Source organism: Sander lucioperca, chromosome 8, assembly GCF_008315115.2.
Source record: "Sander lucioperca isolate FBNREF2018 chromosome 8, SLUC_FBN_1.2, whole genome shotgun sequence".
NCBI classification, from domain to species: Eukaryota; Metazoa; Chordata; class Actinopteri; order Perciformes; family Percidae; genus Sander; species Sander lucioperca.
In genome coordinates, this window is record NC_050180.1 from 13,668,935 (window position 1) to 13,687,359 (window position 18,425).

Here is an 18,425-nt window from a genome sequence, read left to right on the forward strand (position 1 = left end):
AAAACTCATTGAGATAAAAATCTTTTTCAAGAGTGTCCTGGCAGCAGTACAGTCACACGAACACAAAGTACACAAAAACAGTTCAAACATAAAACTATTTCCCAAAGTCATAAATACATCAGGCAAAACATCTACAGCCAGATGTGTCTCCAAGTCATTTAGCATCCTCTTAAAAGCGACCAATAAGACCAGCTCATTAAGTTTCACGGTTTTAAAAGAGAAAGAGAATCTAAGACATAAAATAGTGCATATATATATATATATATATATATATATATATATATATATATATATATATATACGGAGATGTAAACAGGTGTAAAAGTAGAAAGGTAAAGTGGCAATATAAAGTCAGTGTTCATCATAAGGAAATCAACGACCAAGATTAACACAAATCAGTTTTACTTTGCACTTACTGTATACCTACCTATAATAATATATGCAAAATACATTTTATTGAACATATGGGCACTGATCTATATCACCAAAGGTTACGCGTTAAATGTGTATTTGCTCACAAAAGCAGTATTTCTAGGAATGTATACACTAAAACTAATATTATTTTTATATTGTATTCTCTCTGAATATACGTATGTGTGTGTTTGTATAGGCTACATGCAGCCTTACATATTAGGGCTGCAACTAACTCATATTTTCATTATCAATTTTTTTTTTTGCCAAATGTGTTCTCAATTAATTGATTAATAGTTCGTCACAAGTTTTTAGGGTCAAATTGACATCTTCAAAAGTGCTCATTCGTTTAGTCAAACAGTTCCAAAGATATCAATTTTGCTGTCACGTAAGACAAACAAAAGCAGCAAAACCTCAATGAATTATTGAAACCAGTTCATTTTATACATGAGGAATGTAGTGTTTGCAATGCATATTATAATAACACGCTTTAACATATACCATTACAGGTACCATTACTAAAACCGCTATACAATTATTGTTACCATCGCTATTACCTATACTCAATACAACTGATATTGCCACTTACATACTTATTACCACCACTACCGCTAATGATTTCAACTTCTACTGTTAATACTACTACAATTTCACTTCACTTAACTTGAATGGCCACACAACTAAAATTTGTGCCATTTGTTCTGGTACAGCATGTAGACTCCGTATCAGCAGCACAACATATAACATCTATAAATAATAACCACAAAAATCATAGGTGGACAGAGAAAAAGTTGAATTTTTCTAGTATTGCTATTAGAGTAGTTTACATAGAGCCAACCCACACACACAAACACTGTGTTTCAGATGATAAAATGTCTTTGAAACAGAAGCTATAAATTAGTTCAGAGTGTGTGTGTCTGTGGTTGTGTGATGTGGATGACTGGTGCCTGTTATCTGAGTTGGACTAAAGCTTGGACTTTAGTCTTCCTCTTCTCCTCCCCTTTTCCGCCGCTTCACTTTTTCTCAGCCACAGGAAGGGTGAGATAAAAGAGGGGCTTTGAAAACACTGGGAGTCCTGTAATTACTCACTCTCCCTCTCTGTCTCTGTCTTACCTCTCTGTCCCTGTTTTTCTTTCTCTCTGTATCTCCGATGTCTTTCTCCTTCTTGGTCACTTGTTCTTTTTTCTTCCACTTTATCAGTCCCTCTCTCAGCCTGTTTCCCTTTTTCTTCATCCTCTTCTCTCTTTTCTTTCTTCTCTATGTCTGTCTCCCTCCTTTTAAAAGCTCATTGATGTCGATCCAGGGGCTTCCTGACTGAAAAGGAGGATGAGAGGAGAAGAGATTAGACGAGAAGAGAGGATAAAGAGAGGATGAGGAGAGGATAACAAGAAGACTGATGAGTTCTGCTGAGAGAATGATGGCTGCTCTGTCACAGGCCGGACAAAAACACATATTAAGCAAAACCTGTATTTACGATGATGGATGGTGTAACAAAAAACATATGCAACTGACTCTGCATAAGGTGCAATGGGGTATAACAAGATAGGCTATGTTGAGATAATGGGAAATATATAACAGATGAGACAATACAATGAGACAAGCTGAGAGACATGAGGCATAATGTGACAAAAAAGATTTAACACAATCAGATATGATCAGATACAATGTAAGGGATTATTTGATAAGGCAACATAACATAAAATGGTATAGGATTACATATCCTTTAAATACTGCATGATCCCTGTGGGAAAATGTAGTTCTTGCAGCAATAAATTGGATGCAGCAAAGACTATATATATATATATATATATTTTTTTTTTTTTTTTTTTTTTCCGGAAGTGAATAAAATGTGATAATGTTAATGTTTTAATGCTAAGCATAATATGGAAAAATGTGACTTAAATTTACTGATATTTCTAGTTTACTCAATATATTGACTTCCTGTTTTACTTATGTATTTATGAGGCTGCTTTTATTACATTGTGCTAAACACAAGAAGGTTTGGAGTTATGAATGTGTGGTCCATGAATCAATTTAATCATCAGCGGGCTATATTTTGAGTCTCTACAAAGTCTTAAAGTCAACATGCATTAATGTTGGAGATCAGAGTTTTAAAGATTCAGTATAGTACACACAGCTGTCACAGCCCCCCTTCAGCACCACATCAAAGTACTGTAGCTCACAGAAGATAGCAGTCAGTGGAGGCCTAATTTGCTGCTTGGTATAATGAAGTTAGGGTAACTTCAATTTGCAGCAAAAAATCATTAAAAGAAAACTTCCCCATGCTTTTTTATGTGCCCCAAGGAAGTTTGAACTCGGAAAAGCTTGAACTCTGAAAATTGAAAATATGGTCTAACTCTTTTGAACTTTTCAAGGATGAAATCAATGCGATATGGAAAAAAGAAAAAAGTTCCATAACTGATTTCATCATCCATGGAAAAGTGTACATTTGAACCACATAAAACACACAATGTTATATCGCAGAAATATTTGGCGTAACCCTTTTTTTTTAATGGAAGGACACACTAATGCTGTACAAATGGACCTACCACAGACTCTGTGACCTTGTTATCACCCCTGTTAGGATCCCCACCATGCACATTGTCTGTGAGAACACACTCACATAATCTTCAACAAGGAAGCAAAGAACCGGTTGCCATGGTAACTGCTGTGTCAGCTAACCTACTTTTGCATGAACGAAGGACATTGGTCGATAGGAGAGAAGTGCATGGTATAGGTATAAAGAAGATCCACACACACACACACACACACACACACACACACACGCACATACTACATATTCATTATATTTGATCGTCTCAGGCAAACAAGATTGAATTTCATCTCTCCAGAGCAGTCCATGGGAGAACGCTTGTGTTTGCAGAGAAAGAATGAAAAGATCGAGAATTATTATTTAAAGACGAGGATAATATAGGAATATATATGAAACTTTGGTGAACCCTATAGGTAAATTAGGTTGATGCAGAAGAAAATAGACGAAAAAATATATATTATGAATGCAGTGTCAGGTCAACTCAAGTTTATTTTCATAGCTCATCATCACAAGAATTTCCCAAGGGACAACATTCAATTACAAAATAATGACGTTGTTTATTGCAAATAATGCAGTACAGTATGCAGCAAAATAAAATACAGAGCATAAAGCACTGAAAGCCCACTGGAAACACATAAGAGGCCTAACTATCTTACCTTGCCAAGCCTTAGCAAACTGGGCACCACTCACTGACCCTCTATCTAAATAAATTTCAGCCTGTTCTCATGAACCATGAGTTCAAATAGCTATGAGAATGCGTTGAAATTGTATGGGGGAAAACTGCTTTTACAAGGACTGCTTAGCATGCCATATGTGCCGGTTGGTGCTCGCATCCACATAATCTGGACATGCTGTTTTAAAAAGGCCTATAATAAAACTGGCAATTGCATAATCTATGAGTGAATCATTATGACACTGAATCATGACAGCCTTTACATTTGCACCATTACAGCACGTGATGTGAATGTATCATTATTGAAGAAATTTGTCAATCTTAGTGACATCTCAAAGTGCTGTTAAACCTGTGTATCTCCAAAATGCTAGTTACCATCCCTAATTCACCCATCTACTGTTTAAACAGCATCCACCTGTTGTGTGTTATTGACAGCACTGTGTCCTACAGGGAGCACTGACTGTGCTGCTTAAATGGATTGAGGGGATTTTCGTCCAATAATCATTTTTGTTCGCCTCTCCCTGTAGTACCCCTCTAATTCTGAATCATTGGCTGTGGAGAATTTTATTAAGCAGATGAAACACGCTGGCCATGAGACATGAGTGGGTATGATAAAGAGAGAGAGACACACCATGAATTTGGGCTTGTTGCCAGCACTTCTGGGCCACTGAGTTAGTCAGGCATTCAAAATCAGGGCTTGACAACAACAACACACACGTTTTTAGTGGCTGAATTGCTGTAGCATTGCAATGTTCTGCAGCCATGGGGAAACCTATAAGAAATGGCAGGTCTCTGTAAATGAAATGTAAGGGAACTTTGGGACTAAGGGAGCTGAGCAGCGCAAAAAGTCTTCTAGCAATCTCTGCTGCAAAAGACTTGACCTTCATTTGATTGTAGTAGATTTATTTCTTCCAGTTGTGAGTACAAGCTCCTTCTACGTCTTGTTTTCTTTGGATTTTGGGGCCTACTGTGACCTGTCATTTTGCATTTCAAGCAACTAGAAAAATTTCAATATGAGCTACTTTGATTTGTGTAGCTTTATACCACATATGAGCGTATACAAGGACCGCAGGAGTAAATTAGTAAGCGCTTCAGTCTAAATTCGGTTTAATGTCTTGGCCAGATTTCATTATGTTACATTTTCTTCAACTGTCATCTGAACCATCATTCAGTCTCGATAGGTATTTACGTACAAAATGTGTATGTGTGTGTGGTAATAGCACAATATTGTCATTATAGAATAAAATAACAAAAACTTTGCAATACTGTGACTTAGGAAATGAAATACAGCATACAACATTTTCAGTATCTGACTTATCAGTGTAAATGCTGTGGTTGCACACCACACACACGCACACGCGCGCACACACACACACACACACACACACACACACACACACACACACACACACACACCCTCCCTCCCTTTTTTCATTGTATGTCTCAGCAGTCCACCCTCTTCTTTTCGTCGTGGGTGGTAAATAGTAGGCCCACCTCTCACCCAGAAAGGCGTCACAGTGTGTCACACATACACACTCACACACACACACACACACACACACACACACACACACACACACACACACACAGGGACAAACATACACACACATTTGGCTCAATCACTCCCTACCCCTCTAGGACTGAATGTAAGAGTAGAGCAGGTCTGAACAGGTGGGCAGGCAAAGCAAGCCTGCAGTCACGGCTGAGAAACAACACACACATACACACACGCACAAATGTACGCATACACACACACACACACACACACACACACACACACACACACACACACACACACACACACACACACACTTCCTTGCCCTTTAGGTATGTTGTGTTCATCACATGACATGACAGTATTTTAAGCTGAGGTTTTTACTTTTATCCAACAATCGTCCAAAAAAAGTCCTGCATGTCATCTATTAATATATTAGCTATGGCTGCTAATGTTGTATCTGTGAATTACAACACGAAGCTCAGAGTCTATGCAACCCCCACTTAAAGTAATTATCCAATACTTTATAATGGTATATTTTGTTTAATATGGTCTCACTGGACTACAATAATCCTATATAATCCCTTCAAGTACAAGAATAAGTATTGTTTTTTTTTAATAATAGCCTACTAATAATTCTAGGAATAGTCTTGTGTCTTGTAGTCTTTATAGTCTATCGCCTGTAATGGGATATTACAGAACATTTTAAGTTAAAATGTGTGCTAACTTTTTTTTTGGAGATCTCAATTGTTCAAACCAGGAGAAACAAAAGATTAGCTGATGTCCACCAGGCGTCGCCAAAAACCAATTTTTCCAAAAGCCCAGTTTTTCAGCTGGATATAGTTACTGAGGTAATGAAGATGTCTACGCCTGTCAGCTGTGTATCACGCGGTGAGACAGACACCACAATAAATTGATACAAAGACAGTTTAAGTTTGATGCATATGCATAGAAAGCAAACAAAACCAAGCAAGACAACCGGAAATCTGTTCTGAAGCACAAACTTGAGTCACGGCGTCTTCATAATGTCATTGAAAATACTGTAGGCTACGCCATTAGCTGAGGCTTAATTGACGCCCGAGCCGAATGTATTAAGTTTATGACTGGTAGGCTACCTGTATTAGTTTGTCTTTGTGAGTAGGTGAAATGACAGAAAACCTTTCAGGAACCTATCGGGTTTGTTAGAAATTGTGTTTCTTTTTTAACCTGTCTCTGTGTTTGTAGGGTCTCTCGCTCTCTTTCTCCCAGTCTGTATCAATCTGTCTCTAGTGCGTGAGCGCGCGCCGCAGTTCTGATCGGCGCGCGGAAGATGATGATGAGAGCGTGACCTCACCGCTTTCTGCACAGCTGCTGGAGAGAGGGGGAGACACAGAGAGAAAGCGAGCAACAGACACACGTTGAGGGAGACAGAGAGAGAGGTACAGGGGAGAACATTCACAACACCGGGGTAGCTACGCTGAGCGCGCGGGGACTCTGTCGCGGGTCGTCCGTTGGCTGCTTCCCGCTGGTCCGCCTCCCAGAATGTTCTGTGCCCCCGGTTCATTTCTACGGTACACGAACCAGTCGCCGCGGCTTCCCCACGGACACTGAAGCCCAGATGCTCACCCTCTCCGCCGACATGGACGAGTCTTCGTCTCTGCTGGATCTACTGGAGTGCTCGGTGTGCCTGGAGCGCCTGGACACCACGGCCAAGGTGCTGCCGTGCCAGCATACCTTCTGCCGCCGCTGCCTGGAAAACATTGTCAGCTCCCGGAACGAGCTCCGCTGTCCGGAGTGCCGCATCCTGGTGGACTGCGGGGTGGACGACCTGCCGGCTAACATCCTTCTGGTTCGCCTCCTGGACGGTATTAAGCAGCGGCCCCAGCGAGGGAGCGGAGGAGGAGTAGGCGGCAGGCAGTCCCTGGCCGGGGGCTCGCTGCAGGGCTACGCAGCCGGGATATCCGCTTCTCCCCCGGGCAGTGCGATCAGAGAGCTGCCCGTAGCCATCAGGAGCTCCCCTGTGAAGGTTGGTTACTTTCCCACCATCCATATGTGCCCAAACACCCAAACAATGTTTAAATGTTTCACCCTTTTATGAATCCTTGTTTATTCATAAAACACACACTTCCATAAGACTTAACATTTTGCAAAAAGTCAAGAGCCCCTTTTCAATTCGGTATCCACAAAACAGTAACAACTTTAAGATTGGTTCTCACTGCACGCTGCTGCCCAGTTTAGCAGTTGAATTTGGTGGAAGAAGATTTTGATGGCAATTGTTCAGACCAATTCCTCATTGTTTATCTCTGATGTTTGCTGGAAATTGGGAACAGTGTGTTCAGCATGCTGCCTGCACAGACATCCAGCTGCTGTGTGGTTATATAGATGTAAATTGATAGACTATATAAATGCTCTGAATATTCTGAGTGATACTGATTGCAGCATAGATTGTTTGATAACAAGGGAGAGGAACAAACTTGGTAGCAGAGACCAAGTTATGGAACATGGAAACAGAGAAATAGAAAACAGCAGAGGTGAACTTCTGTGGCTTTGTCATAGCTGATGACACAGATATCCATTGACTGATGCATGTGGTCTGTTGATTGCTTTATTATCACCAGTTGTGCCTGTGATATTCCCTGATATGACACTACTTTGGTATTATAATGAGGGTGTCTTTCCTGTGATACCACTGAGATATAATTAAACTGAACTGACTGATCGAGAGAGAGGAAGAGAGACAGAGGGAGAGGGTCACCTGTCTGTGATACTGTTGTTGCCATAGTCCTGGTGACGCCCATTGCCCACAGGCTGCAGCAGTGGGGCGTTTCATAACCCGAGCTCAATGAGAGAGAAATGCAGAGCCTTGTTTACTTCCTATGCAGTGCATCCTATGCCGTGTCTCGTGGCTGTGATGTGAGATGTGTTGAAGAATATGCCTGTAATGTGGCAATTAGACAAGAAATGTGATAGCGTCAGCACTGTGCTGCAAGAAATGTTGGTTGTCACTTTGCCTCCAATTGGAATCTAGGATCTTTCACACAAATCTTGCAAAAATGTCAGGCAGCTGTGGTGAGATAGAAAGGCTTAGTTCTATTGTAGTTTCATTTCCTAGAAGCTTTGTTATTATGAGGTGCAAAATAGGCTGCAATTTACAGCTTTTATTTTTAATTAATTATAAGATACCTTTCAAATGTTTTTTTCAGTCCATTAATTCAATTTTTAAAATAACATTTTTAAAGTAAAATTCACAGCTAGACAGGTGCACAGACAGATGGTCCATGAACATATAGGCAAAGCCTATGCTATGAAATGATAGCAGCTAAGAAATCCCCACATATTCAATACACAATCATGTGAAACAGAGAAATGCAAGCAGCTCCTCACATTGTGTCAGTATAGATCATAAAGAAACACTGGATTCATGTGAAAAAATGACAATGACCTCACCTCACTGCCAGCTTTTCTTTAAAAAAAAAGGACATGATTTCCAGACTCAATACTTCATGTTGTAACTTGTTAAGACGGATGTACTGTATTTGTCTAAGGTGAGCGTGTGTTGTGTGCTTACTCATAAATGCAATGGGATTTGTCAGCGTGCATGAGGGTGGTCGTGGGTAGGTGTGTTCATGTTTGCCCTCAGCAGCTTTTTCTCTGAGTTTAGCGATGTGACCAAGAAGAGGGATGCAGTGAACATTCAGGCTAACAAAAGCATTGCCAACAGCTTTCTCACCCCCCCCCCACATTTCCACTAACACTTAACACTACATTTCAATTCACTCAATGAACTCTACCAGTCCCTACAGAGCAATTTTAATGCCTGGTACATGAATAAAAAAACACACATACAAAAAAAGACAATATGGGTTTTTAATTTGTAGACAAATTCTTATTATAACTGTCTATAGAGCCTAAGGATTGTCTTAATTTGACTAACAGTTTAAAATCCAAAGGGATTCACTTTACAGTGTCTTGAAACAGAGAAAAGCAGCTAGTCCTCCCACCGGAAAAGCTGTAACAAAAACAAAAATGATATTTGAATTGTCTATGTCATAATGGACTATTAGAACAAAATTACAGTAGAAGTTGTGAGAATAGTGTGACTGAAAGAGTGTTAACCTTACGTAGAGGGAATGCATGCATGCGATCACATGCACAGTCACACATACACACAAAAATATACACAGTGCACACTTACGTCTTAGTGGTGTCCAGTCTGTTTGTTTTAAGAGCCCATGTGGAGAGCACTTCACTGTGTACTGTAGCCTTTATTGCCAGTGAACACACACGCACACACACACACACACACACACACACACACACCCCCTCACACACCTACTGTATAACCCATTACCCTCTCCAATCCCCTGCAGTCACTTTGCCCAAGTCTCCTTGAGGCTCCCTTGGGACCAAGGCTTGGTGATGAAAGTGTGAATTGATCTCCTCTAACAGTGGGGTGCGTGTATATTCCCCTGCACACAAAGAGCAGGGTTCTTGCAAAGGGAGATAAATCTGACTTTGAGTGACACACTAATGCAGTACCACACACACACACACACACACACACACACACACACACACACACACACACAGTTATTGAAGGAGTCACACGGGTCAAACACAACACTCTACATCATTTGTTAAGGGTTGTAAATGAACATGAATTTGTTGCTATTGAAATAAAAGAGGCAGAAATGCTGAAAGCCCTTGCTGTTTGTGCTCTTTGAGCCTTTGTTGCCAACCTTCTGCTTTCAACCAAAACAAGTTACTTTTTTTGCCAAACACCGTGTGAAGTTAACTTCTCAGAAACAGACAGTTTGCTGGTCAACTAAAATACCTGCATAGAATAACCTTAACAAAAATAAATAGCTTCCATTTGCTCATGGAATATTTCACCATACAGTACCTATTTAGTGTTATTTTCTGTGTTAAATCAGGCACTGGGTCAAAAATTCAAGTGTTTAATTGCTTTTTTCGTAGATTTTTACGTCTTGGTTTTTCCTCTTTTACCCCAAAGCAGAACTGTTGAGCCAGTTTGCAGCTGATGACTTTGGTAACCCCTTAACTAGTCCCTCTTATCAGCTGCAGTGTTGTACATCATCTGTTGCAGAGATGACTCGCCACGTGCTCCCCCGTTTACAGACAGTAGTGTGAAGACACACAGTATGCAAACAAAAGCTGTGTTTTAACAATGTAACAGTGTCATGTAAACTAAATAATGGGCCAACAATACATTTGTGAGAAATGTAGTGGGTTTTTTGTTCGGATTAGGACAATATGTTTATCAGGCACCAGTCTCAGTTTAGTCTGTCAGCCAAACAAAATGATGCTGCTTGAACTCATGCTGAGTCTCTGTCATGACACCTTTTGGTATTATTATAGTACTATCAATTATGATTCTGATTGCAGTGCTGCTGATCAATTCTGTTTTTAATCTAATCCTCATTCTGATTCATGGCATATGAGCATGAAAATAAACCAAAATGCAGAATGTTGATTGCAAAAACCTTATTTGCCTCCTAGTCATTTGTCATGGTGCAGGCGAGTTATGTGTCCAGTCCTGTTGGTCTGTTTGTTTGTTAGCTGGATAACCCAAAAATGTGTCATCAGATTTCAACTTATGTTTGTGAAATGTTAGGCCTTGGTCCATGGACAAAGTTATTAGTTGTAAAAAAGTATTTCTCAACCATGTAGGGCATTTTTAAACATATTTTCTACTTTCTCATCAAGTAGTTGTGCCTTGTAAGACAGAAATCTGGCACATGTATGCCGTGATTGTCTATTTTGTGTATTTGACTGCATCCATTGATTCAATCAACACACATTTAAAACATTTTCATCATTGACATAACAAATTTGGAGAAATATGTAGCCTTGGTGGAGGTATGTACTCTTTAAAGTCAGTGTTCTTCCTGTTTTAATTGCGGCTCTGTCATCCTGCACATTTCTTGCCAAGTCATGGCCTTAAACAATTAGAACAAATCTTCATAGAAAAAGTTTACACCGTTATTGTCTAATTTTTCCACAGTATAGCATGAGTCTTTTGCAGTGATTAGCTTTGATTGGATCAGTTGTCAGTAAAGTGCAAAGTTTTAAACAGGCAAATATTTAAGATTGCCTATAACTTAGACATTAAAAATGTTATTAAATCCATACCCAGCAACGACACTTGTGGATGACCATCAGAAACCTGTGTTAATTTGGTGTTTACACTCCACCTGTCCAGTTCCCATGAAAGCAGTGTGTCATAATGATCCCAACCCTTGATCTTCTCGCCTACCTGTATTTACCTGGGTTTCGCTGTGGTGACGCCTGAGGTTACCACGGCAACTACAGCAGCAACGACGCCATCTGCTTTCATCTCTAGAGTGAGACGTTGCTGTGCCCTGTCATTCCTACGTGTGTGTGTGTGTGTGTGTGTGTGTGTGTGTGTGTGTGTGCGTGTAAGTATTAGGTGGGGGTTACAAAAAGGAAATAGTCTGCTACCAATCCCTGTAATGATCCTTTGAACCTGTGCCTTTTGTGTTATATTGTAACAAGGGCAGGCACACACACACACACACACACACACACACACACACACACACACACTCTCTCTCTCTCTCTCTCTCTCTCTCTCTCTTCCTGCATGCGCTACAGCTCCGTTAATAGTTTATCTTGATATCTCCCACACCTTTACAATAACACAGTGTGAGAAAGCCTCATTTTATTATGTTTCTTTTCACACAAACACACACGCTGGGGCACAGACGTGCATGCACATTCATTCACATTCATTAGTGTTATTAACCACCGATCTGTGGCAGTAAACAACAAGCTCTCAGTCATTACCTAGATATTACCCTCTCACTTCATGAATACTAAACAAAGGCCTGACACTGTACATGCACAGTTCATCTTCTCAAGTCTGAGAATATCTCTCTGGACTCATTTCTTCCACTCTTTGCGTGTTTCTCTCTCTGCCTTCTCAAACTTTTTCAGCCCAGATTGTTAAACGAACACACAATGCACAAACATCCTTTTCCTCTGTCGCTCTTTTAGTCATTCTTTCTCATCTTGTTCTTGCTTTTTCTCTGATGTTCATGTGAAGAGAACTTAATTAATTTCAGTGTTACCATATAATGAAGCTTCCTTCCATGCGCACACACACACATATACACACACACACACACACACACACACACACACACACCCATACCCACACAGAAACAAACGCACACACATGCGAGCCCTGCCATTTAAGGAGTAGTTAAAACTAGCCGACTACTCTCTGCGTCCGTCGGATCTCTTGGGAAATATGCTGTTTTGTGTGTGTGCACGAGTTTGTGTATGCAGACAAATAGCACGCATTCATCTTTTTCCATCCTTGTATTTTTGTTTACCAGTTATACTTTCCCTAGAAGACACAGAGCACAATTGAATTATGAATGGTTTGCAATGAAGCTGCCCATGGCCAGCATTCAACATTTTGTAGTTTAAGCTGTTTTGATTGCCAAAATTCACTGTGTTGTTGTGTTAATGTTTCTTCTGAATTGTACTCTTATGTGCCTTGAAAAACATCTGAAAGTGCATTTGTTTTTCTCCATTGAAATACAGTGTGGTACTAAATATATTGTATAAACAGGAAGTATTCAATCAAATTCAGTAGATTCACTGGCAACTGGTGTATTTTATGTAGAAAACAGAGGATGACGGCAACAGCTAGGCCAAATATGACTACGGTAATTTTGTTTATTTTACTGATTTAAAGGCCTGGTAATATCAGCTTGTGGTAAAAACTGGATCTGTGTATTGCAAGTTGTGGACTTAGTGGAATATTATCCAAGAAACATGAAATTACTTGCTTGCTAGCCCCGCTAATCTTGAATTGGAATCAAGGAAGACAGCTCTGGCTATGTATTGATAATATAATGTGATAATGCAGCAATGCCAAAATGAGCAAGCCTCCTTCTCCTCCTTCTCTTTGACAGAAGGTGATCAATCCCGTCCACTCGAAATCGTGCCATCATGTGACCAGCTAATATGTTCCTAGTATGTCTTCTTTTTTCTTTACTTTTTTACATATCAGTGTTCCCCCACTACTAGTGTCCATGTTGCCGTAAAGCTGGGTGATGTCATCTCGCATCAGTCTCATCCTTAGCCCTTTATCATCCTGCTCAGATATAGAGATGGAAGGAGGTGGGTCAGATGGTGGATTGATGGATGTAGGCAGGATGGTGGTCGAGGGCACCTTATAGCTCGGGTGATGGTGTAATGAGATAGTGAGTGTGTGTGTGTGTGTGTGTGTGTGTGTGTGTGTGTGTTGTTTAGTTTGGGGGGTTGATGTGTAATGGGTGTTAAAGCCTAAACAAGCTTTGGAGCTTGACTGCCATTCCCACGGGTGTATGGGTGGAATCCCGTCAATCCCATCCCCCAGTTGCACTAATACACACATGGGTACACACACACACACACACACACACATTAGGTTAAGGGTTAACCCCCTCACTCGTCAAAGTCACTCAATGTCCTATTGTTACTATGGAGATGAGGGTGAGATGTTACTGGCCACTAGTTAAACCAATACATTTCAGACAGAGGAACGGTGGCATATTTTGAGGTTGAAATTGAAACCATGAACAATGACAATGACAACATGTAGATTTGTCATCACGTCATCATTTGAAGTTGCACAGAAATTCAAATTCATCATATATATCCTTGGTGTTTGTTTTGACTTGTGTACTTATTTGGTATAAATTATAATTATGAAAAGAAAGGAATATAAGTGTTATTATTTTTCTGCAGTTATAGCAGCCCCTATGCCATGAAGTTTTGGTACTGACTGACAACGTCTGTACTTGCAATATGATTGGTCACTAAAAGACAATGAAAATATCACTTTGATTCACAGCCATACAGGCAGTTAACCAGCTTGGGGCTGACGCCGTTAGCTGCTGCCACATAACATCTAGTGTGGAATACAAACAGCACAATAGGTCTTCTCAAATGTCTCTAATGGTAGATACGCAACGCTATGTGGACTTGTTGAAAAAGGCGAAAAAACATCTTGTGTCAATATTCATATATACAGGGCTATGACGTACTCCAGTCGGTAGCGCACCACAGAAATTGCGCGTCTCATTAAGTGTACATTTCCAAACACACAAAAAGAGAGCAGAATTCATATTCATGCTCGATTTTACATTTCTACACTCCTCGCTAAGAGCGACTGGATGAGGGGCAACAGTAGAATTAGCTTCATGTTGTAGGTCACCAATGTTACCAACTAAAATCAATGTTATTTAAATAAGCAGTTTCTTGGACAACAGAGGAAACAATGACGCGTGCCATGTTGTGTGAAGCAACTCTATAATTAGTAGGGATGTCCAGATCCGATCACGTGATCGGAAATCGGGCCCGATCACGTGGTTTCAGACTCGATCGGAATCGGACGTTACCTCCCGATCAGGACTCGGATATATATGTATATATATTCTCATTATTTTTTAACTATTTTAATATTATCTAAAGTTATGCGGTGGCACAGAGTTAGACCCTTTTGACTCCACACAGAAACAGCAACGCGTGCGGCATGACATCACTTTGTTGCAGAGACGCTATTGGTTAAATGCCGGCAAAGTAGAACACGGAAGCAGCTTGAAGCGGAAAGCGTGAGTATGTCTGCGGTCTGGAGGTATTATGAAGTTGAATTATTATAGAAGTATCGGATCAGGACTCGGTATCGGTAGATACTCAAAATCAAATGACTCGGACTCGGACTCGAGGGCCAAAAAACCTGATCGGGACATCCCTAATAATTAGTGTGCCATCTAGAATCCTGTCCGATGTGGGCATGCATTCATGTGCCACTTTCTGGTGGGAAAGTCACAGCTTCTGCACTGGCATCCCATTACATGTTTTCTGGCTAATGAAACCAGCAAACATTCAGACCAAACCAGAGGTAAACCCCCCTGCTACCATCTGGGACTGTCAGTGTGTAAAATTACCCCAAGCTGCTTTAAACAGTTTTCTGCAATGTAGGAAAAGTGTTTGAGTCATAGCTTGTGACTCCAGATAGTTTTACTTTGGTGTTGAGAGTCTGCTGACTCCTGCAGCAGCATGCGACGTAATGTGTGTGTCCATTCTAATAACAGATGAGGTTCCACCGGTGATGTGCTTGAAGAAGTGGAACGGTTCTCTTGGGGGAAGAGATTCATGGAAATACACTGTGGTTACTCCAGGTGTCAGGCAGTGCAGGTGTGTGTATGCCTGTGTGTTAAAACTTTACAGTTCCTTCCTGTCTTGCTGCAGAAATGCCTCCTCCACCTCCTCCTCATCTTTCTCTGTAATGGAGAGATGTTGAAATGCACCCACCACCCACTTTAGACTTGGCAGGAAACAGAGTCTTGGCGAGAGTAGAGAACAGAGATCAGTGTACATACACACAGTCACAGACACATACACGGATACACACACATCTGAAGAGAATTTGGAAACATGGCAGCAAATACAGGTCTTCCTCTTCATGGACCTGCTGTTCATTCTCACAGCACTCAACTTCAATTCATCACCAGCAGTGTTTATGGATCTTTGTGAAGTCATTCCTTTCCCCTCTTTTTTACTTTGCCCGTAGGACTGAATGAACTTTCGGAGGTAGTTCAGTTCCTCCTAGAGGACTTTTTCTGTAAATTTAACAATAATTTGCTCTCTGAAATGTGTTAACTGGACTTTTCAGCAGTTTGTCTTGGACTTTAACTACACTTATAAAGTATAGAAAAGGGCAATAGAGACTCCAAACATTTTTCTCACATACTGTATGAGGTATTAAATCATTGAAACTCTTGAAATAATTAGAAGATTTGTTTTGAATCACATAATAATCTAATAGTCTAGGTGTTAAAATATCCTTAATAAGATATCAACAAAAACATACCAAGCAACATCTACAATAGGAGCAGGAACATGAACATTATAGGAATATTATTGCTGTGCTAGTGGACAACCATATGGCCACCATAAACTCACTAATGAGTATGACTAATAACAAATTGTGACTACAGGAATATTGTAATAATAATGTTTTATTTCCACTGAGGATAAATATGACATTTGTCTGAAATGTGTGCTGCATGCATATTCATTTTTTGGGTCAGATAAGAACTTTTTAGGTTATTTAGGGACACACTCTGATCCACAGTATTCATGGCTACAGGACAACTGTGATCAGCTTTCCACTCTGACGTCTGTGTCCAAACATCCACTCCTGGCTGTGTGTGTGTGTGTGTGTGTGTGTGTGTGTGTGTGTGTGTGTGTGTGTGTGTGTGTGTGTGCTATATGTGCTTATTTGAATTGGCACATGCATGTTGGCTTAGTATGTGGTGGTGGTGGTTTGTATGTGGACTTAGAAATGAATGTGCTATGTACTATGCGAATAAATCATCATATGCATGTGTGTGTTGTTTGGCTGTTTTATGTGTTAAAGAAGAATTTCTCAACCTTTATGATGCTGGACTTGAGGTTTTACAATGAGGTGTGTGTGTGTGTGTGTGTGTGTGTGTGTGTGTGTGTGTGTGTTTAAGGGGTGTGTAGCGGGTCATGGTAGTATGTTGGAAGGAAAGGTAGTTTGCAGGGAATGTTGGAAGGAAAATGCAAAAGCCTCAAGGCAGTTATGTAGTGCATTTTTGGCTTAGGGTCTGGTGTATGTATGTGTGTGTATAGGAGGGATCTGGCAGTTTTCTCCCTCCAGGACAGAGATTATGTAAGCAGTGCGAAGCGAGGTCAAATACCACCCTCTGTCCGGCTGTGTTCTGTTTAAACTGGGAACAATGGAAACACTGGGACACTCAAACTCCTCTGCTCTTAAATGTGAAAAGCTTTAGGCTACTCTTTCCAGAGACACTAAGCTGACTGCCATTCTCTCAGGTACTTGATATTGTACAGCCACTAAATCTCTGACCTCAGACCTGTTTATTCTTGCTATTAAGTGTCACCTTAAGAAACCGAGACAGAGAGAGTGAGTGAGGGAGAGAGAGAAGAGAGAGAGAGAGAGCGAGAGAGAAGATGATGAGACATATCAACAGAGACATGTTGTCATGGTAACATGCACAGACCAGTCTGGAGCTCATCAGTATTAAATAATTCTACTAATTATACTCTACTTGACAAAAGAGGAAGGGGTTGATGTTTAGCAAAATGTTTGTGCTTGTAAAAGTGAAGTTTTCCTGACATCCTGTGTTCCAGATAAAAAAATGCATGGAATTTGTTTAAGTTATATAGGAATTTCAGAAACATTTACAAATGGATCACTAGTATAAAATATACTGTAAAGGCTGCCGGTGTCCTTGGCGATGGTCTTGTTTGTTTACAGTTATTGCAATGAATCAAATGTTACGCCTAATGTGGTAATGATTTGTAGGCACAAGATTACAGTAGTTAGAGATGACTGTAATCTTGAACATTTGAATTACAAGTCAGTAGTATGGTAATACGCAGAAGATGCCAAAAGGCAAAAAGGCCAAACTCTATCTTTTGGGTAGACTGTGTGAATTTTTCTCTTAAAGAACAAATCCTCTCTTGCTATGTAAGCAACTAGTTTGAGCCCTTTTTCTATGTATTCCAGTGCCATTCATGTTCAGAGACAGCTTGAAACTTACTTCCTCAGGGAGCCTGTACCAGTATGCGAGAGAGTATGTGTGAGCTTCTCAATAGGAATCTCTAAAGAGAAGCCCAGTGTGAGGATAAAGTGTGTTTTGCTGGCTCTTAGTGTAAGGTGCTTATCACAACCACCTGCTGATGACACTGTATAGTCAACTGCATTAAGCGTAGGCGTTACATATGCCAGTACAATACACCAGTGGTTCCCAACATTTTTCACATTAAGGACCCCTACATTGACACAAATTGGACCACGGACCCCCATTTAATAAGATTTTGTCCCAGGGACCCTCATCTGACAGGAGTTATGCTTTTAGATGTTTTATTACAGAAAGTGTATAAAACCCACGACCATGTATAGTCATACATTCTGTCATTGTGTTACTAATGGCTGGAATTATTCAAAATATGTAGATATATAAATAAATGATTCCCCTTTTTGCTGGAGACCTCCTGGAACCCCCTCAAAGATTTATGGGGGTCCTCAGAACCCGCAATAGTGATCTATGATACACCATGACATCTGTGTAACTAGAGAAGAAAGCATGACAGTGAAAAAGCATGCTCATATTTACATGAATTACATTTACATCAACCGTCATTTAAATGTCAAACTACCCTAAACCAGCAAAACACTGCACTGGAAAAAAGGCAGAACTGTTCAAAGTTACTAGGCTACA

At 40.3% G+C, this 18,425-nt stretch overlaps 1 protein-coding gene across 2 annotated transcripts in view; it reads left to right on the forward strand.

Annotated features, from left to right (window-relative positions):
- The first annotated feature begins 6,400 nt into the window (after positions 1 to 6,400).
- LOC116037700 (E3 ubiquitin-protein ligase SH3RF3) overlaps positions 6,401 to 18,425 on the forward strand; it is a 97,256-nt gene continuing 85,231 nt past the window's right edge. The window contains exon 1 of one of the 2 annotated variants that reach the window (XM_031281677.2): positions 6,401 to 7,138. In XM_031281677.2, the coding sequence (XP_031137537.1) occupies positions 6,731 to 7,138 (408 nt within the window). In that variant the 5' untranslated portion in view covers positions 6,401 to 6,730. The remainder of the gene's footprint in view (positions 7,139 to 18,425) is intronic. The other variant, XM_031281676.2, reaches the window with a different exon arrangement.